General features: G+C 39.8%; 1 protein-coding gene across 2 annotated transcripts in view; it reads right to left on the bottom strand.

Annotated features, from left to right (window-relative positions):
* Window positions 1–1,899: 1,899 nt before the first annotated feature.
* The window catches only part of LOC140486345 (suppressor of tumorigenicity 14 protein homolog), a 77,387-nt gene continuing 57,195 nt past the window's right edge, over window positions 1,900–22,091 (bottom strand). For both annotated transcript variants that reach the window (XM_072585349.1, XM_072585350.1), the window contains 5 exons: window positions 21,125–21,259; window positions 17,446–17,629; window positions 15,681–15,952; window positions 10,963–11,099; window positions 1,900–2,392 (listed from right to left, as the gene is read on the bottom strand). In XM_072585349.1, the coding sequence (XP_072441450.1) occupies window positions 2,234–2,392; window positions 10,963–11,099; window positions 15,681–15,952; window positions 17,446–17,629; window positions 21,125–21,259 (887 nt within the window). In that variant the 3' untranslated portion in view covers window positions 1,900–2,233. The remainder of the gene's footprint in view (window positions 2,393–10,962; window positions 11,100–15,680; window positions 15,953–17,445; window positions 17,630–21,124; window positions 21,260–22,091) is intronic.

Below are 22,091 nucleotides of genomic sequence, written 5' to 3'. Positions count from 1 at the left end.
AGAAAGATGGCTGAAAGGTAAGTTAGTACCCCAAAATAAATATTGGTCACATTCAGAAAGCTCTACTCTGCATTTAGGGAGCTCTAAATGGCATCATTCCAGAATTACGAGGCTCAGGGCTTGCTGGCTTTATGTACATCTGTTGGATCAAGCTGATTAGAGGGACTCAGTCTAAAATCCTTTGCATATGGATGCAGTAGAAATGACAGACAGTTCACAAAGGTTGTGTACAGATTGTCACTTGTATCTAATGAGCAATGGAATTGGATTTGCTGCAAACCTTTGGCCTGGAATTACTGAAATGTTTTGATGAAGCTAAGATGTAGGTGCATGAATTTTCTCTGGCAAATTTGCACAATTAACTTAACACCTTTTTATGCTGTAGGTACGTTTCCTCAATCGTTTCTACAACTAAGACGTATCTGATGAAACTTTCAGCTGGTTATTTACATTGCATCTCTCGTTTACTAGATTAAAGCAACTAACACACTTATATAGGTTCATCTCAATTGGTTTAGAATTTGATTGTCCTGTAGCCACTGATATCAGCCCAGCTAGCATGTTTGGAATTTGCTAGCAATTTCTTCATTATGTGTAAAACCAGGCTCACTTTGCTTTGCACTTGACTTAACCAAATTGCTTGGTTAGGTCCCACTGTACCTGATTTTTCTTTGGATCCCTATATCCCCATACATGCAGGAATAAATGTTATGGAATGGCTTTCCTTAAGATGTATTCTTTTAGGTGTATTCTACAAAATAATGGAAGAGGAAGAGCAGCAGCAACAAGAAATTCAGAGAGTGCAACACCATTGCAAAAGACAGTTTTCAACGAACTACTACCCTCTTGGTTGTACTTCATTTATGCCAATATTATACCAGTACTTGAGTTTCACAATGCCCAAGTTTCCTAAGATCTGTTAAGCAAGACCAGTGTAAAAATTGGTATACATTCCAACATAAACACAATTCAGGAAATTCTGGCAATTTAAAGATTGCAACAATCAGGTGACATTTGGGTACATTTAGATATCAAACATTTTGCAACTAGGCATGCCCGAAATGTCAATTCTCCTGCTCCTTGGAGGGCTCATGTCCGAAACGTCAATTCTCCTGCTCCTTGGATGCTGCCTGACCTGCTGCGCCTTTCCAGCAACACATTTTCAGCATATTATATTTATGTGTATATAAACAGAAAGTGGGCCACACCACCAGTGCTTCATCCGGAGGCTCACTAATGATGTTATCTAGTATGATGATGAAACGTCTGAATATAAACCTTCCAGCTCAGTGAGCAAACCCACATCCAGAACCTCAACCTGAGCTACAAATCTTCTCAAAACTCACTGATTTTATGGGAGAATCTAGTAGGGTGGGAGGCACCAAAAATAAAGAAAGAAGTTAGTAAACAAAGATAAAAATGTGAGCATTTTGAAGGAGGAGAGAGACATCATCTCCTTCATGTTTTCATTTCCACAATTGAACTCCAAAACATAATTTTGTCCAACTACTGAATGGGTTATTGGTCCTGTGATACAGAAAAAAATGTAAAATAGGGTTTGTTTAAAACTGTGTTCATTTTTAAGTTAAAACAAACAAAATAGCTGAATGGTCTGAAAGTAATTTTAACCTTTATATAAAGATTTGACTGAAATATTTTATCCAATATCAATGACATACTGGTTCACAATAATAAATGTGATACTTGTTATGATTACCAAATTCACAATATAGTCATTATGATAACTAATTATTAAACAGGAAAGTTTATGCATAAACCTAGTGTAGATGGTTTTACACATTGTCTTTTTTAAAATAATATATCTATTCTTTTAGACACATCTGAAATATTGGATTTGAAAATCTTTATAAAATATACATAATTATTATACAGGAACGTTTTCTCTTAAGTAAATGAATAACAAAGGTACTATTCTTGTAAGAATGCCAATTATTAGCATTACTCATGTCCATGTATGAATTTATCTTCTTGACAAGGATCAGTCATGAGATATTAACCATTGTACCAAGTGTTTTTTTTAGCAAAGGCTGATATTTGTTCTTCCATTGTCTTTACAGGCCACTGAATCTCGAAAATGGTAATATGTTGCATCAATGGCCCTATTACTTTCCATCATTCAGGCTCCCCCTTGAGCTATAAGTAAAAATACTGAAATATTAAAATACTCCAATTAAGAAAAATAGTGAGCATCTTCACAGAATGGACCGACGATCTAATTGATTTGTTGCTTGATCCAGTCAGAAAATCTAGAAACCCGAGTATAAACGCCAGGACGATTACGTCGAGCACATCCTTCTCCCCAGCTGACTATTCCTGCGAGAAACCACTTCCTTCTTTTCCCCAGACAAACCAGTGGACCTCCAGAATCTCCCTTCAATAGAAAGTAAACAAAACCATTTTTGAAGAACAGGCATTTCTCACAATATGTCAAATGATATGCCAGGTCATAATAATGGAAGATTTGTACATCCGAGTACTGAAATCAGGCAGGTAATCCTCACTGCCAGAACACATTGCACAATTACTCCTTTATCTTCTAAAGTTTTATGTTTAACTTATTTTCAATTTTTTGACGTTGCCTACTAAACTGTGTTTAGATTTGCATTCTAGGTTTTCAGTAAATTTCCTCTACATAGTTTTCATATCTTTCCAAAAACTGTGATTCCCAAAACTGGCACAGGACTCCAGCTGAAACCTACATAGTGATTTTCGAACAACTCAGAATAACTTCTTTACTTTTACAATTTATGAGGAGAATTTTCCCAGCCCCTGAATGACATGGGCATTAGTGAGTGGATCCTGCCATGAGAGCAAATAGTTCCATTTTCCAGCCAAATGTTGAATGGAGAGATGACAGTCTTGCTAGTGATTAGTAAGAAGCCTATTTGCAAATATTAACTTCTCAATATTACATCATCTCACTTGATTGATTTGCAATCTTCCACCCACTGGATGAAAAGTAGACTAGCTAAATTCCCAACTTGCAAGTCAGAGCAGTGACCTGACCACTCCAGCTTATTGCTTGCTTATCTTATCTCCAACAGTCACCAATGTGTCAGGACAGACCTCATGGCCAATGACTTCGTGCACCTGCCATCCAGCAGAACATCCAGATGCCTGTCGACAGAGCAGGGTTCCAGGTACCCTATCTCCATCTGAGGCAAATAAAATGAACCATTAGGGCAGCTACATACTTCCTGCATTCGACTGGATATTTGGCTGGGCTTTAATGATGGACCTAGCACCAGGAAAGCCAAGAGGTGTGGGGCAGTGGCTAATACTTCCATCTGTGCTGAGTGGGAGGAATTGGACAAGCAGGACACCATAGTGCTTGGGTACACAAGAAAACACACATGCTTCTTGATAGTTGCAAAAAATGACACTTAGCTGATTTCTGGCAAGAGTCAGCCCTGTATTTCTCTTTAGACAGCCCAGGATTGTCAAGGGTTTTTTGTTTTAAAAAAAGCCTAAAACCTATTATGTATGTGAACCTCATCTCCCATTGCTGCAGCCATTTTACAACTGCATTATTTAATTGCAAACTACACTTGATCATTATATTAAATTTTATCTGTAATATGTATGCCCATTCTGTCTCTGCCCCCTGAGATTTGTTATGACCCTTCTCAGATTCATTACATTTCCAAGTTTGTGTCACCTACAAAGAAACATTGCCTTCAATACCAAAATGAGATTTGGCCCTAATACAAACACACTGGCATCACCATCTCTGCATATACCCTTCCAATCTGATAAAGAACTGCTTACTACACACTACTCTCTATTTGTTGACGATCGCAATTTTGAATATTTTGCATTCTGCCTGTTTCCTTACTTATGCCAAATTTCATTTATCATCCATTGGGTCACAGTAAGGAAGACTCACTTTTAAAGTTCTCTTCCTTGTTTTCAAATTTCACAATGGCCTTGATCATCTCTATCTCTGTGCTCCTCTCCAACCAAAAGCTTATGGAATATTTATAGAGAAAATAGGAGCAGGACTATGCTGTTTAGCTCTTCCTGCAAAGCTACTCCATATTCAATACAATTATGGCTGCTCATCTAACTCAGTCCCCTCTTCGCCCTTTCCACACCTTTTGGTCCCTTAAGGCCTAAGAACCATATCTAACTCCTTCTTGAAAACATTCAGCATTTTGGCCTCATTTGCTTTCCTTAGTAGAGAATTCCACAGGGTCACCATTCTATGGATGAAGAAATTTCTCCTCATTGGAGTGCTAAATAGCTTACTCCAGTAAACATAGTCCTAACCAATCCAGTCTCCCTTCAAAGGTAATTCCTATCATTCCAGAAATCAGTCTTTATTGTACTCCAACCATTTGTAAAACATCCTTTTTCAAAGAAACCAAAATTGCATACAATATTGCAGGTGTGATCTCACCAAGCCCTTGTACAATTGCAGCAAGACGTCCTTGTTCCTGTGCTGAAATCCTTTGGCTATGAAGACCAACATACCTTCTTCGCCACCTGCATGCTTACTTTCAGTAACTGGTGTACAAGTACACCCAAGTCTTACTGCACCTCCCCACTTTCCCAATCTACCCTCATTCTGATATTAATCTACCTTCCTGTTTGTGCTACCAAAGTGGACAATATCATATTTATCCTGTCACACAGTATCCTTTCCAACAACTTGCCTACCACTGATGTCAGGCTCACTGACCTGTAGTTCCCTGGCTTGTCTTTGTTACCTTTCTTAAACAATGGAACAACATTAGCTACACTCCAGTCTTCTGAAATTTCACCAGTGGCTAAAGATTAAGCAAAACTCTCTTCAAGGGCCGCTGAAATTGCTTGCCTAGCCTCCCACTGTGTGCGAGGATGGACTTGATCAGGCCCAGGGCATTATCCACTTTAATGCTTTTTAAGGCTGCAAACACCTCCTCTCTAGTAACATGGATACAGTCCAAAACATCCCCACTTGTTTCCCTGATTTCCTTAGCATCCATGATTCTCTCCTCAATAAACACTGAGGAGAAATATTCATTAAAAATCTCCCCCATCTCCTGTGGTTGATCTTTAAGGAGACCTATTCTTGATCAGTTATATAAGTTACCATAAGACCATAAGACATAGGAGTGAAAATAAGACCATTCGGCCCATCGAGTCCACTCCGCCATTCTATCATGGCTGATGGGCATTTCAACTCCACTTATCCGCATTCTCCCCGTAGCCCTTAATTCCTTGTGACATCAAGAATTTATCAATCTCTGTCTTGAAGACATTTAGCGTCCCAGCCTCCACTACACTCCGCAGCAATGAATTCCACAGGCCCACCACTCTCTGGCTGAAGAAATGTCTCCACATTTCTGTTCTGAATTTACCCCCTCTAATTCTAAGGCTGTGTCCACGGGTCCTAGTCTCCTCACCTAACAGAAACAATTTCCTAGCGTCTACCCTTTCCAAGCCATGTATTATCTTGTAAGTTTCTATTAGATCTCCCCTTAATCTTCTAAACTCCAATGAATACAATCCCAGGATTCTCAGCCCTTCCTCGTATGTTAGACCGACCATTCCAGGGATCATCCGTGTGAATCTCCGCTGGACACACCCCAGTGCCAATATGTCCTTCCTGAGGTGTGGGGACCAAAACTGGACACAGTACTCCAAATGGGGCCTAACCAGAGCTTTATAAAGTCTCAGTAGCACAACGGTGCTTTTATATTCCAACCCTCTTGAGATAAATGACAACATTGCATTCGCTTTCTTAATCACGGACTCAACCTGCATGTTTACCTTTAGAGAATCCTCGACTAGCACTCCCAGATCCCTTTGTACTTTGGCTTTATGAATTTTGCTTGTATTCTTTTTTCCAAAGTGCAAGACCTCGCATTTGCTCACATTGAATTCCATCAGCCATTTCCTAGACCACTCTCCCAAACTGTCTAGATACTTCTGCAGCCTCCCCACTTCCTCAGTACTACCTGCCTGTCCACCTAACTTTGTATCATTGGCAAACTTCGCTAGAATGCCCCCAGTCCCAGTGACTGTAGTCATCAATGGATTCACTTGAGCCCAAAAGCTTAAATTGAATGTATGTCAGTTTTTTCATAGCCAGAGCTTCAATATCCTTCATCAGCCAGGGATCCCTAAACCTGCTAGCTTTTCCATTCATCCTGACAGGGACATACTGTCCCTGGACACTTGATATCACACTTTTAAAAGCCTGCTATCTGCTAGTGGTTCCCTTTCCTTCAAACAGACTCACCCTGTCAACCTCTGCTAGATAGAGTCATAGAGATGTACAGCATATGTCTAATAGGCCCTAAATTGGCCCTGCTCCAGTTTAGCACCTTAACCTGTGGGCCTATCCTATCTTTATTCATAACTAAGCTATTGCAAATCCAAGCACTCATCCCTGCAGTATCCTAATACTCATTGGCTGCCATTTGGAAAAATGCCCATTTATTTTGTTTGTCTCTTTTCTGTCAACTAGTACTCTATCTATGCCAGCACACTATCCCAATCTCATGTGCTTTGATTTTACATGCTAATCTCTTATGTGGGACCTTAATGAAAGCCTCTTGCAGTATCCATGATTTTATTTCGGAAACATTGGCGGATATACCTTCAGCTGGTTAACCACTAGAATTGTCTTCCTAAGCCCTTCACATTTCTATTTCTCTTTCCTATTTTAAAGTTAAAAATCACACAACACCAGGTTATAGTCCAACAGGTTTATTTGGAGTATATACTGTCCACCCCAGTCTTACACTGTCTCCTCCATATCATTCCTTTTTTAAAACACTCCTTATAATCAAGTTTTATGTGATTTTCCCTAATAAGACCAGAGGTAGGCAATGTCAAATTTTGCTTTCTAAGACTTCTATAAAGCATCTGAGTACATTTTATTGAATTAAAGGCATTATGTAAATACAACTTTTTGTGACATTCATAGAGTCACACAGCATGGAAACAGACCCTTCGATCCAACTAGTCCATGCCAAACATAATCCCAAACAAACTAGTCTCACCTGCCTGCTCCTGACCCATATCCCTCCAAACCTTTCTATTCACATACTTATCCAAATATCTTTTTAAATGTTATAATGGTACTCACATCCACCACTTGCTCAGGAAGTTCATTCCTCACATGAACCACCTTCTGTGAAAAACATTTGCCTCTAATATCCTTTTTAATTCTCTCTCCTCTCACTTTAAAAATATACCCCCTAGTTTTGAAATCCCCCATTCTATGGAAAAGACAACTACCATTAACTCTATCTATACCCCTTGTTATCATATAAACTTCTATCAGGTCGCCTCTCAACCTCCTAAGTTCCAGTGAAAGAAGTCTCAGACTATCCAGCCTTTCTTTATAATTCAAGGCTTCCATATCCGGCAACATCCTGCTAAAGCTCTTCTGAACCCTCACCAGCTTAATAATATCCTTCCTATAACTGGGCGAGGATGTGAGCATCAATTGCATACCTAACATTTGTTGCTCATTCCTGATTGTTCCTGAGAAGGTGACAACGAGTTGTTATTGGACGATGTTACAAATGGGTAGGATCTGAATGAAAATAAGAGGCCAATGTTGGATCCTTGAGGGACTGCAGATGCAGCTGTGTGGGAGCTAGAAAAAAAGCCATTGCGGATGATTCTTTTATTGGTTAGGATTGGCTATGATTGGATAGATAGGAATTTAACTTGGTGAGGGTATCTTCACCTGGCTGGATGATGGAAGGCAGGAACTGGAAAAGCAAGCCAGGGTTATCGAGAATCATTTAGAAATCGTGAACAGCTTTCATAAAGAAATGGACTTTTCGTAGCCCAGACAAATTTGGAGACAAATGACTATGAACATTCAATTGTATATCCCTTGAATGTGATGTGGCTAGGATAAAGGTCATACCAGGGCAGGGACTTTGATGACAGAGTCACAACTCTCAAACTTTTTCTTCAATTCTTAGTATGATTTGTAAACCTGCTCAAAGCTCACCAACAGTCTGTCTCGAGTATCAAATAACTTTATGTTTTTACATGAGCAAGTAAATACACCGAACTGTTACCAATCTTCAGTATCAGATTTCAACTGAAATGATTCTTGTTTCTTTTGTACCTTTTTCAAAGTGTGAAATGATCAATTCTTGGGGCGAAAACATGATGGACTGGAAAGGCGTACTAAGTGGACTATTTTTGTATTATATTTGAGATACAAAAGATATCAGACTAGGTACATACATTAATGATTAGTTTTATGATATTCCATTACGCACTAAGGACAGTATCATGTGGTAAATATTCTAAACTTTGTGAGAAGATTTGTAGCTCGGGTGCTCGTTGTTGTGGTTCTGTTCGCCGAGCTGAGAATTTGTGTTGCAGACATTTCATCCCCTGTCTAGGTGACATCCTCAGTGCTTTGGAGCCTCCTGTGAAGCGCTTCTGTGATGTTTCCTCCAGCATTTATAGTGATTTGTATCTGCCACTTCTGGTTGTCAGTTCCAGCTGTCCGTTGCAGTGGTTGGTATATGGGGTCCAGGTCGATGTGCTTATTGATTGAATCTGTGGATGAATGCCATGCCTCTAGGAATTCCCTGGCTGTTCTCTGTTTGGCTTGTCCTATAATGGTAGTGTTGTCCCAGTCAAATTCATGTTTCTTGTCATCTGCGTGTGTGGCTACTAAGGATAGCTGGTCGTGTCGTTTCGTGGCTAGTTGGTGTTCATGGATGCAGATCATTAGCTGTCTTCCTGTTTGTCCTATGTAGTGTTTTGTGCAGTCCTTGCATGGGATTTTGTACACTACATTGGTTTTCCTCATGCTGGGTATCGGGTCCTTCGTTTTGGTGAGCTGTCGTCTGAGAGTGGCTGTTGGTTTGTGTGCTGTTATGAGTCCTAGTGGTCGCAGTAGTCTGGCTGTCAGTTTGGAAATGCTCTTGATCTATGGTAGTGTGGCTAGTCCTTTGGATACAAAACACTACATAGGACAAACAGGAAGACAGCTAACGATCTGCATCCATGAACACCAACTAGCCACGAAACGACACGACCAGCTATCCTTAGTAGCCACACACGCAGATGACAAGAAACATGAATTTGACTGGGACAACACTACTATTATAGGACAAGCCAAACAGAGAACAGCCAGGGAATTCCTAGAGGCATGGCACTCATCCACAGATTCAATCAATAAGCACATCGACCTGGACCCAATATACCGACCACTGCAACGGACAGCTGGAACTGACAACCGGAAGCGGCAGATTCAAACCACTATAAATGCCGGAGGAAAAATCACAGAAGCGCTTCACAGGAGGCTCCCAAGCACTGGGGATGTCACCTAGATAGGGGACGAAATGTCTGCAACACAAATTCCCAGCTCAGCGAACAGAACCACAACATATTCCAAACACTTAAGTGTATGAAATAAATGGTAACAGATTAACCCTGGCAGATGGCATCAGTTATTAGGTCAGCAACATAACAGAAATTTACTTTGGGTCAAAAATAACAAACATTACTATCGTAATATCTCTTTCATGCCATTCCATTTCTTCAGGTACTGTGAACCAGATTTTCGAAAGCCACCAGAGATAAATATACCCAGGCAACAAGTATGCTTTTATGAGAAGAATTTTATGAGTGTTTTTTTCTCAATTCTATAAACTGCTGTGCAGAGGGACTTGGGTGTCCTTGTGCATGAATCACAAGATGTTGGTTTACAGGTGCAGCAGGTTATTTAGAAGGCAAATGGAATATTGTCCTTCATTGCTGGTGGGATTGAGTTTAAACATAGGGAGGTTATACTGCAGCTATACAGTGTGCTGGTGAGGCCACACCTTGAGTACTGTGTACAGGTTTGGTCTCTTTACTTGAGAAAAGATCTACTCGCACTGAGGGGGTGCTGAGGAGTTATATTAGGCTGAATCCACAGTTGAGAGGGTTAGTTTATGAGAAGAGATTGAGTAGACTGGCCTATTCTCATTGGAATTTAGAAAAATGAGGGGGGTATCTTACAGAAACGTATAAAATTATGAAGGGACTAGGTAATACAGAAGCAGGGAGTTTGTTTCCACTTGTGGGTTAAACTAAAACGAGGAGGGCATAAGCCTCAAAATAAGCAGATTTAGGGCTGAGTTGAGGAGGAACTTCTTCACCCAAAAGAGTTGTGAATGTGTGGAATGGCCAGCACAATGAAGCAGTTAGGCTACCTCGTTGAATGTTTTCAAGGCAAAGATAGATTTTTGAACAGTACAGGAATTACTCGTGGTGAGTGGGCGTGTAAGTGGAGCTGAGTCCACAAAAAAGATCAGCACAGTGAGCAGGCTCAACGGGCCAGATGGCCTACTCCTGCTCCTATTTGCTATGTTTTTATGTTCTTAAACATATCTTACAGTGGCTTGGACGCCAACTTAAAGCTTTTATATGGAAGGAACAATAGTTTGGAATCTTGGTGTGGGGCGAGTTGGTACAGCAGAAAATTTCTTGTGTCAGATCTTATTCCACATTTAACCAACAAAGAGAAGAGACAGATTAACTGACAATTTATTAATTACTCTAATTGAGATATTATTCTGTAAGAATGATCATCACACTTGTCTATACCAAATGTGATTGGACTTGAATGACTAATGCAGGTCTTATGATTTGTCTTTATTTTGTAGTTGAAATCAGAACCGTACACAGCCTAATTTTGCAGCTATGATTGTGGAAAATACCCATTAAATTACAATGGTTTGAAAATTCTTTTCCTATAAGTGGGTGATATAAAATTATATATAAAAATTGAATTAAATAAAAATTTAATGAAAAAGCTTGTTTCTAACTTACTACATCTTAAGATCAACATTCATTAAAACAATAAAGATAAACCTTGAGTTACACTGCAGTATATTTTAGTGAAAGTCAAAGCAGCTGGTTCTGTATTTTAAGTGTTCTGCAACTGTCAATTAACTACCTGTTCTGAAATGCACAGCCACTTACCTGGCATGCATCAACTCCACCATGAAGGTAGCCTGCACACAGCATTCTAGTTGTCACTGAGTTCTTGTATAACTTGTTACAAATATTGAGGGGAATTATTTTCACACTGGCCTCCTGAAGAACAGTGGCCAATTCACCTAAAATACAGAAAGATTTTGTTTAGATTAGATTGCCTACAGTGTAGAAACAGGCCCTTCGGCCCAACAAGTCCACACCGACCCCCCGTGGAACTGAACGTCTACTGGATCCACAAATCACATATAGCAAAATGATCTCCTTGCACTCTACAAATACTGTAGAAGATAATTAATTAAGTCTGTGCTTTCTTTGTTTAAACACATCCACACCTAACAAAATCCTTTTCTGATCAATATCTTATATTTATTTCAGTCTCCAGGGTAACACTCATGTGTGAACACTCAACCTTAGAGTCAAGAATCACATGAAGATGCAAAAAACAAAGTGCCACACCAGGTTAGGCATCTTGGTAACAGAGAGCCACAGTCAACCTTTTAATTAGCAATGTGACTTACAAAATCACTCCAAGGTCACAGTCGGTCTCCAGCTTCAAATAATTTTATGTTTTTAACAATATTTTTACAGCAGTGAAAGATTTTCAAATCTTTCAAACTGGGGGAGGGGAGAATCTTTTTGTCACTGCTCAAGACTGCAACATACAAGACTGGATGCCAGGTATCTCCATCATATACCCCAAATGCAGTCTGACACTTTATTGCAGCTACCAATGAACATTACCTGCACCATGATGCAACTGGCTCATACAAATCTGTCAGGGTTCACATTTAAAATATAAAAGAAGCTGCAATACTACTAGCTTACTGACAGTTCACAATGAGGAGAACGGACATGTCTGATAACTTTTCACCAAATGTTTGAATGGATTAAGGTCACAGCCACAAAGAATGGATTTAAGATGAACATCTCACAGGCACCTTACGTGCACACAATACTTTGTTGCTTTGCATCAAGTCTAGCTTTCTGACAAGACCAAACCACTTTTCAACCAGTTCCAATTAATTTCCAACTTGTCCCAAACAACATTCTTCTTATTAATAACACACCCAGCCGATCACTGCTCTGTAAGATTGACATCTCTAACTGTATCTATCAACATAGCCAAATTACTCATGTACCCTTTCTAATGTCTTTTAATGTTTCTCTCCTTCTGCAGGAAAAGAATGTGAGAAAATGGGGGAATGCCTAACAGGAGGCCCACGACCCTTTTGATGGGCTGGCGGAGAGCAGAAACAGTGTGCTTGTGCTGAGGGGGTGATTGGGTAGCTACAACCATCTAGTGAAAAAACCCTGCTGTACCCAGCTGCACATACGTACACATAAAGTAGAAGCAGAGTAGGCCATTCAGCCCCTCATTCAATAAAATCATGGCTGATCTGATTACTCCACCTTCCAAACAATCTGTAATAACCTTTACTCCTTGCTTATCAAGAATTTATCAGTTCTGCCATAAAAATCTTCAGTGATTCTGCTTTCACAATCTTTTGTGAAATGAAATTCCAATGACCTCAAGTTGTTAAAGTTCAGAAACAATTTACAAGGATGTTACCAGGTTGGAGACTTTGAGCTATAGGGAGAGGCTGAACACACTGGGGTTATTTTTCCTGGAGTGTCGGAGATTGAGGGATGACCTTACAGACATTTATAAAATCATGAGCGGCATGGATTGGATGAAAAGCTAAGGTCTTTTTTCCCAGGGTAGGACAATCCAAAACAAGAGGGCACAGGCTTAAGTGGGGAAAGACTTAAAAGGGACCTAAGGGGCAATATTTTCAGCAAGAGGTGATGCGTATATAGCTGCCTGAGGAAGTGATGGAGGTGGGTTCAATTACAACATTTAAAAGGTATCTGGATGGCTATATGAATAGGAAAGGTTCAGAGGAATATGGGCCAAAAGCTACCAAGTGTGACTAGATTCATTTACAATATCTGGTTGGCCTGGATGATTTGGACTGAAGGGTCTCTTTGCATGCTGTGCAACTCTATGACTCAATCACACTAACATTTTAATAAAATACTGGGTAAGGGAGAAACTTGTGACACTAACAATCCTTTATGTTTTTCATGCAGCTTCTGGATTCCTCTCCCAAGACAGAACCAAAAGAGGAAGATTCCCAGTCTGCAGGTCCAACTCTACCAGCATCTTACAGCATACCTCTAGGGAGGAACAGTTGCCGGTCTTAGAGGATACACTGTCAGGATCTGCCTTCCAACTGCCCATCAGTGCAGAGACATTCACCTCAGTGTGTAATGTGTCACAAGTAGGTTTGGTCCTATATTCTGTGAGTACAGGCCTGCAGCAAGAGACTGAAGGAACAGCCAAGGTCTTAAACACTCAGGGGACAGCTGGAGAATAGGTCCCTAAAATCAGTACAGATGACGAGCCTCTGGATCAGCTATTAAAGAGCTGATAGAGATACAGAGGTGAGTAGGGGCAAATCTGCCAGAGGTTCCAGAGATCCTGTACAAACTGGACGAAAGGGCAGAGGACTCTGCCTGATGTCTATCAGCTGATGTGCTTCCAGCATGTTAGCACATGTCTGCCTTCCTTGGAATGGACAGCAGCTACAATTGACAGCCACGTACAGCAGAGCAATTGGTATCTGGTGATTCTGTCCTCCATGTGCCCTTGAGGGTTGAGAGAGGTGCCATTTCACATGGACAGGGAGGAGGAACAACAGCCATGCATCCAGGGATCATCATCTCAGGAAACCCCAGAAACACCACCTCTCCTCTGCCAGGGACCCAAATTGCTCCATCAGTTCAGGTTGAGGAAGTTGCACCTGCATGTGTGGTGGTCCAGACCCAACAGAACACATCCATCAAAGTAATCCAAAGCAAAGCATTTAGCAGGCTGACTCAAGCTTAGTTGCAGATGTCAATGTGGCTCTGACACATAGCAATAGGATAAAAAAATTAAACAATACTGACATTGCTTTGGGTGCTCAAGTACAGAATCAACTTTCTGGATAACCTGATATTTGAAATAAACTCAGCTCTGTGTACAACAGTGCTATGGTCTCTTTCAGTTTGTTAAGGTTTATGACTATTAATGTCCTTGTAGTCTACCTTGTGAGGTAATATTTATCCTAAGCATATGCAAGGAAAAGGGCATGGAAGATATAGAACGTAGGGAAATAGATGGTGACATCTTGAAAAATGTCCATAATACAGAGGAGGAAGTGCTGGATGTCTTGAAATGCATAACGGTGGATAAATCCTCTGGACCTGATCAGGTGTATCCTAGAAGTCTGTGGGAAGCTAGGGATGTGATTGCTGGGCCTCTTGTTGAGATAGTTGTGTCATTGATAGTCACAGGTGAGGTGCCAGAAGACTGGAGGTTGGCTAACGTGGTGCCACTGTTTAAGAAAGGTGGTAAGGACAAGCCAGGGAACTAGAGAGCAGTGAGCCTGACGTTGGTGGTGGGCAAGTCGTTGGAGGGATCCTGAGGGACAGGATACATGTATTTGGAAAGGAAAGGACTGATTAGGGATCATCAACATGGCTTTGTGCGTGGGAAATCATGTCTTACAAACTTGATTGAGTTTTTTGAAAAAGGAACAAAGAAGATTGATGAGGGCAGAGCAGTAGATGTGATCTAAATGGACTCCAGTAAGGCGTTCAACAAGGTTCCCCATGGTAGACTGGTCAGCAAGATTAGATCTCACGGAATACAGGGAGAACTAGCCATTTGTATACAGAACTGGCTCAAAGGTAGAAGCCAGAGGGTGGTGGTGGAGGGTTGCTTTTCAGACTGGAGGCCTGTGACCAGTGGAGTGCCACAAGGGTCGGTGCTGGGTCCTCTACTTTTCATCATTTATATAAATGATTTGGATGTAAGCATAAGAGGTATAGTTAGTAACTTTGCAGATGACACCAAAATTGGAGGTGTAGTGGACAGCGAAGAAGGTTACCTCAGATTACAACAGGATCTTGATCAGATGGGCCAATGGGCTGAGAAGTGGCAGATGGAGTTTAATTCAGAGAAATGAGAGGTGCTGCATTTTGGCAAAGCAAATCTTAGCGGGACTTACTTAATGGTAAAGTCCTAGGCAGTGTTGCTGAACAAAGAGACCATGGAGTGCAGGTTCATAGCTCCTTGAAAGTGGAGTCGCAGGTAGATAGGATAGTGAAGAAGGCGTTCTTCAGGAATTATGAGGACTGCAGATGCTGGAGATCAGAGCTGAAAATGTGTTGCTGGAAAAGCGCAGCAGGTCAGGCTCATGCCCGAAATGTTGATTCTCCTGCTCCTTGGATGCTGCCTGACCTGCTGCACTTTACCAGCAACACATTTTCAGCTCTGATCTCCAGCATCTGCAGTCCTCACTTTCTCCTCCATAAACATAAATAGTATATATTAGCATAGTACAATAAAACAAAGCATATTTCCACTACACATCAAAACACACAAATGAACATTTTACCCTGACAACTTACTTGAATAAAAATTACAGAATAAATTCACTAATCACATGCTTACTCCGGAAAGTATGGATCAGAGACAGCCGTACAACATTGGAGCATTAATTATCCAATGTACGTTCACATCAAGCTTCAAACTGAGCAGCACTGGTCATTTTGCTTACCTGTACATTTGTTAGGACTGCACTGTGTTTTCTTCATTATGCAAAAAACACATTCACATTGTTTATTTTTCAACAGCATTTACAAAAGCAACATACCATCTTCTCCTAGTACTCCCCAGCCAGTTACGTAACAGTTTGATGTGGTACTGAAGACATGAGTAATAGCAGGTAAGCAGACAGGTTGGATGGAATCACTGAAAAAGACTGGTGTCTTCAATTCTAATAGAGCAATGTCATAATCTGATGTATATTCATCATATTTGGGATGGGTAACAATTCTGTTAATTGATCTGGTCACTATCCAGGAGTTCATTCTATTCATTAACCTCAAGCCTAAATATGCCGTCCAAGCTGATGAAGTGGAATATCTGTAAGAATAAGGAAATTCTGTGACATATTAGAAATGTGTTAACACAAAAACTTATCAGGTTTCTCTGAATAGTTAAGCAATGTTTCTGCTGCTTGGATGATTCTGGAGAGGCCCTACACTATCTGGTGGGGGGTGGGAGTGGTGAGGGTGGTGGAGGAGAGATCATTGGTGGTTAGTGGTACGCTGGACAATGGATTCAAAACCTATATAGCAAGCAAATGAGAACAGGAAAAGGAAATGAAGGAAGAGACAGGAAGAGGCAAGTTAGACAGAATCTTTCTTGCCAATGAACAACTCATCCATTATTGTTAATACCCAATGTATATTTATGCAGGGCCTTTAACAAAATGAAAATCCTCCAGGCATTTCACAAGAACACTAAAACAAGCAAGCCACATAGGGAAATGACCAAATGCTTGGTCAAAGAAGTGTCTTAGGGAGGAAAGTGAGATTGATAGGATAAGAGATGTAGAGAGGGAATCTGAGAACTGGAGGCATAGGCAACTGATAGCATGGCCAACAATCATAATGGCACTACCACACTTCCTATTCCTCAACATTCCCTTAACTCTGGCATTGACCATCACAGTGTTTGCTTGATCTCAAAATAAAATCAAATACACAACAGACATTTCAGAACTCTTTTTTTTCACTCACAGGATGTGACAATTGATGGCATGGTGAACAGATAAAGCCCATTGCTAATTGCTCTTGAGACAAGTGAGAGGCATGCTACAGTCCTGCAGGAACTACTAACATTTCTCATTTGTAAAATTTAAAACTTTCAGAATGAAGATAATTTAATATTGCACTTAAGCTTCTGTTGTTATTTTGTTATCTCTAAATGGCAGGATTAAGTGCTGTAAAAGATTTTCTAAAAGGCTAGCTAAAAGGGGTAAAAGTTTGGTTGCTTCCACTTTTAGTACATCAGGTCATGTGGTCTTCCAACTTCATTATTTTACATTTATATAATTAATGGATAGAAAGTTGTGAGCTGGGTATATACAGTTTCTCAATAATGCACTCCTGGTGCGAGCCATTAGGAAGCAGAACAGAACCTTCCATGTAAATTGGAAAGAAATGAATTTTTACCACACTCTTGCTAAACTCAGGGGAATTGAAAAGTGTGGCACTGGCTAGCAGGTCTGGCAGCATCCAACGAGCAGGAGTCATCAGGAAGGGCTTATGCCCAAAACGTCAACTCTCCTGCTCCTCGGATGCTGCCTGACCTGCTGTGCTTTTCCAGCATCACATTTTTCGATTCTGACTCTCCAGCATCTGCAGTCCTTGCTTTTTTCTAAACTAAGGGAAGGCTGATCTTTTTGATTTGTTCATCCATTATTTGAATTACCATTATATCAGAAGAATTCTGGACGGTCGATTCCAAATATTCAATTAGAAAATAAATTATTTATTAGAGAAACGATCACTTTGAAAAGAATGTTTCACTTCTGTCAATTTCAGCATGATCATGAACATATTTCTACCTACCGGATTGAGTCAGAGTCTTGGAAACAATGGCCAGCTGATACCAGCCAACGATTTGAAACAATGGATGCTCCACATATATGCCCATACATTCCCATTTGCAGACTAACTTGCCAAGGCCATTTCCCTTTCTTGGCATTTTCACCCCCAACAATTTTTGTTTTCTTGGCCGGACTTGTTCCACATCCTGAAACATATTTGGAGATTATATTTCTATTTGCAATAGATTCTATCAATTTAACTGAATTAAAACATAATAACAATAGCCCATTTCATATCTGGCACAATAGTTTCTGATTCAATTTCAAGCACATAAAACTAAAGATAAAGTGTGTTACAGGATTCTTTATATATCTTTTCCATTGTAGTTAATAACTGAAGTAATTGCGAATAGGAATGAAGGGGTTTGATATGTATCAAAATTAACTATTCTAAAACATATTTAGCTCAGACCTGTTCTAACTTATGTTTCAATTTATGAAACGGTGAAGAAGCAGCATAAAACTGTTACTCCCCACTTGAACATCAATAAAATTATAATGGACTCACATCTGTGTCTGCATGGTTGTAGTGCAGAATAAATATCTAAATTTACAACAAATGCAATGGATTGCAAGGATGAGTATCCATGAGGGTGGTCATACTTCTGTAACTTTACTGGATGCAAAGCAGAAACCCTGGAAAAAAATGAACTGTTTTTCTCCAGAATATCTGCCACTCCTCCACAGAGATTACAGTGAGTAGGTTTTTAGATTAGATTAGATTACTTACAGTGTGGAAACAGGCCCTTCGGCCCAACAAGTCCACACCGCCCCGCCGAAGCGTAACCCACCCATACCCCTACCCCTACATCTACATCTACCCCTTACCTAACACTACGGGCAATTTAGAATGGCCAATTCACCTGACCTGCACATCTTTGGACTGTGGGAGGAAACCGGAGCACCCGGAGGAAACCCACGCAGACACGGGGAGAACGTGCAAACTCCACACAGTCAGTCGCCTGAGGCGGGAATTGAACCCGGGTCTCAGGCGCTGTGAGACAGCAATGCTAACCACTGTGCCACCGTGACAACCCACATCGAAATTCACTCTTTTTCTTCTGATATCCAATCACATTTTTATGCAAAACATGCAGAAAAAATAGAATTTTGTAGACATCATCAGTTTTAGTCCTATTTATACCGCTTATAGATTTTACCTATTCTTTGAATTTCTTGTTGCAGAACTGAAAGCATTTTTTAACTTAACTTCAGATGGAACATTTTTTCCAAATATTTTCCCAGCTTTCTTAACATCTTTCCAATGTGCATTTGTAATTTTATATTATTACTGTGATAACCTCTTTAATGGCTATGTGGAGTTTGTTGAGTATGAGTTCCTTTGGTATCTCATCAACCGAGCCCTTTAGAAGACAAACCCATTGGCTGAATGGGTGGTGCCTGATGATGGTTAATTGCTCAAAAAAAAAGTCATGGCAATTTGATGGTAGAAAAGTCATTCATTTGTTTGAGATAATACTTTCACATGCAAGGCAAAAAAAAAAGACAGACCCACATGGTTAATAGTGAAAAGAAATGTCATGGTGATTTAGTGGTGGGAAAGTCATTTAATTGTGTGTTAACTTCTGAATATAAAAAAGGCAGGCCCACCCAGAAGGCTTTGTCCCTACCTCTCACTCAGGAGGCCTAGAGTATGTGATGCCACTCTGAATGGACTCAGAAAGACTCTTGTGGCACAGTTATAGTGTTCTTACCACTCAGCTAGGGTTCCTGCATTCAAGTCTCACCTGTTCCAGAGGTGTGCAACAACATGCCTTAACAGGTGGATTAAAAATATCTATAAAGTGGACCCAGGGGGATGGGTCTGCAGAACTGTCTGCCCTGGGCTGGGACTAGCTTATGCATGCTGTGATTACTGGCTCCATTTTGGGTTCAACAATAAATGATGTTTCTTACCAGCTGGGCTTCCTGAGTTATTGCAATTACATTATTGGCTTTCACTCACAGGCAAGGATAACGTGTCCAAAATTGACATCAATTTGGGTTCTGCAGGCTTCATGACACATACAGCATTTGTTATCAAGTGGGATGTCTGGTTGAAGATATGTAATTACTTTGAGTCTCAGCTTTTTATTTTCACCACTCTCATTTTTCCCTCTTCATTTTTTTTCATCATTACATCTCTAAATGCTATCACCCTTCCCACAGAATCTGCCTCCATCTCCTCAGTTCAATGATGAAGCTAGTTGACAAATTTATTCTTTGTGTCAAATCCAACTTGGATAAATTTCATAAAAAACAAAAAAAAACTACGGATGCTGTAAATCAGAGACAAAAACAAAAATTGCTGGAAAAGCTCAGAAGGTCTGGCAGCATCCGTGAAGTGACCTTAAAGTTAACATTTTGGTTTGAGGGACCCTTCCTCTGAGGAAGGATGCTGCCAGATCTGCTGAGCTTTTCCAACAATTTCTGTTTTTGTCCATGAACTTTGTGTTCTTCTTCTGGTTTTCCCTCCCAGAAGAAGTATAGTTGCCTCAGTGTTCCTTGAATTGTCCCTCTCCATTTTGCTGGCTCTCACTGAGCGTGGCAATGTCAATCTCATAGCATCAGAGTTCTTGAATGACAAACTGCAGTGCCACGCTCTGGGCAATCACTCAGTGGTGTATCCATAAGGGCCCTGGTATTCCTGTAGGGAGGAACGAGCCACGTTCCTCACTGACACTGAAGGCAGGTAATTGGGTTGGCGATGAGTTGAAGTCCTTAAGTATCTGTTAATTGATCATTTAATAACATTAATTGTTGCTGACTCAAGGAAGACCACAGTGGACTATCTCTCCTAGCATTTAATTGTTGATGTGGTGAGATGCGGACAAGTATCACTCCAGGGCATATAGGTCCAAATATTTGACCATCTTTCCACCTCTCTTGCTACCTCCAGGGACGGGTAAATTCTGCCTTATGGATTAGTGTGGGGTTTTTTTTCATCAGTGATGGCTTTTCAGAATTAATTTTGTAAGTTTCAACATCTATCTCCATGGTTTTCCAATATGTAGAGCAATGCCACTTCCTTTTCCATCTAGTTTCTCTTTTCAATATATTCTACAAACCTGAATGTTACATTAACTTGCATCTGGTTAATTAAAAACACGATGTAGTTCCCTGTTGCCCCAATAATCCTCACTTCTTGCATTTAATTTCTAATGTTTTAAGCATGGATCCATATACATCTTATTACAGATTTACCTCATTTCACATTTTCCTCTATTTCAAGGCACCATCCAGTAATCCAGTGCTAGTGATAAAAGTCTGACTATCCAAGATTGTGTCTAATTATGTAATGCCTTTTAACTTGTAATTGGTCTGTAATATTAGTCCCTTTAATCCCTGGTGAAATTTGGATATTGAAACATTTCTATAAAATTCTTCTTTATGCTATTTTGACATTTAAGATGTACAGGTTAATAGTTTTTATAAAATGCTACCAGGAGTACACAGATATAATTTCATTGTGTAAGTGACACCATGAGAAAAGCTACAATAATATAAAACAAACGACTTAGGAAAGTATAACATTTTCCACAGATATTATTCACTATAGAGTGTAACACAATGGTGCTCAACAAAAATATGGCTTGATGTGTGTCACATTTTGCAGTGTACCACAGTTTACCTCAACATACCACAGCCTGATTCATCTGATCCATCCATGCAGTCTCTTTTTCCATCACATTCTGGATTAATCTTGTTCACACATTTACCATTATGGCACTTATATGATGTAAAGGAGCAGCCTTTATGCAATGAAGGAAAGATCACTGCTGAGAGATCACATAGTTCACAAAGGATTACAAACAATGTTTTTTTTCCCCCATTAAATATAAACCTTTTATGTAAAGATTTTACAGAAACATACCAGCAACATCCTAGTTATTCAATTCCTTGCAAAATATTGGTCACTTATGACTTGTTGGCTGGATTAAATGAAAAGACAATAGCTACATCTATAGGAAACTCTGAAACATCAGCCTGAAGGAAAAACTTTAAATTTATAATCAAGTGAATGGGAATCTTTTCAACATTATTCTCTAACATCTCATGAATACTTCTATAATTCAAGTAAGTATTTGTCCTGTCATTTACCTTTTGTAAAGTAATTAATAATTGAGTTGTGAATCAAGCAGAGCATTTAATCATAACTATGCTACAGCTCTCCACGCTACTTGCTAAAGTAAATAAATGGAGACTCTGGATGCAGTCAGCCAATAACATTCCTTTAAACCACCCTATTTAGTACCAGTAATTCAACTGTACAGTCTCGGCAATTGTTACATTCACACAAGAACTTACTCTTGTATTCAAAAACCAGAACGTTATTAAAATAATTATTCGTATGATTTAAAAACATTGTTGAGCCCATTCCTGAATATTTCCCTTTGAGATTCCCTATATAACTTTCCATCAACATCCAGGATAATACTTAGAATATGTTCTTTGTACAAAGCAAGTTGAATCTATACTGTGAAATGGAATTTTGTCTCAGAGAAAAATAGAATGAAAAAGATTTGCATTTATATAGTGCTTTTTTATTACCTACAAATGTTTCAAGGCACTTTGTAGTTAATGAGGTTATTTAGAAATATAGTCACA

Source organism: Chiloscyllium punctatum, chromosome 15, assembly GCF_047496795.1.
Source record: "Chiloscyllium punctatum isolate Juve2018m chromosome 15, sChiPun1.3, whole genome shotgun sequence".
NCBI classification, from domain to species: domain Eukaryota; kingdom Metazoa; phylum Chordata; class Chondrichthyes; order Orectolobiformes; family Hemiscylliidae; genus Chiloscyllium; species Chiloscyllium punctatum.
Note: the sequence above shows the minus strand (reverse complement) of the source record. Positions and strands in the feature narration are given on the sequence as shown.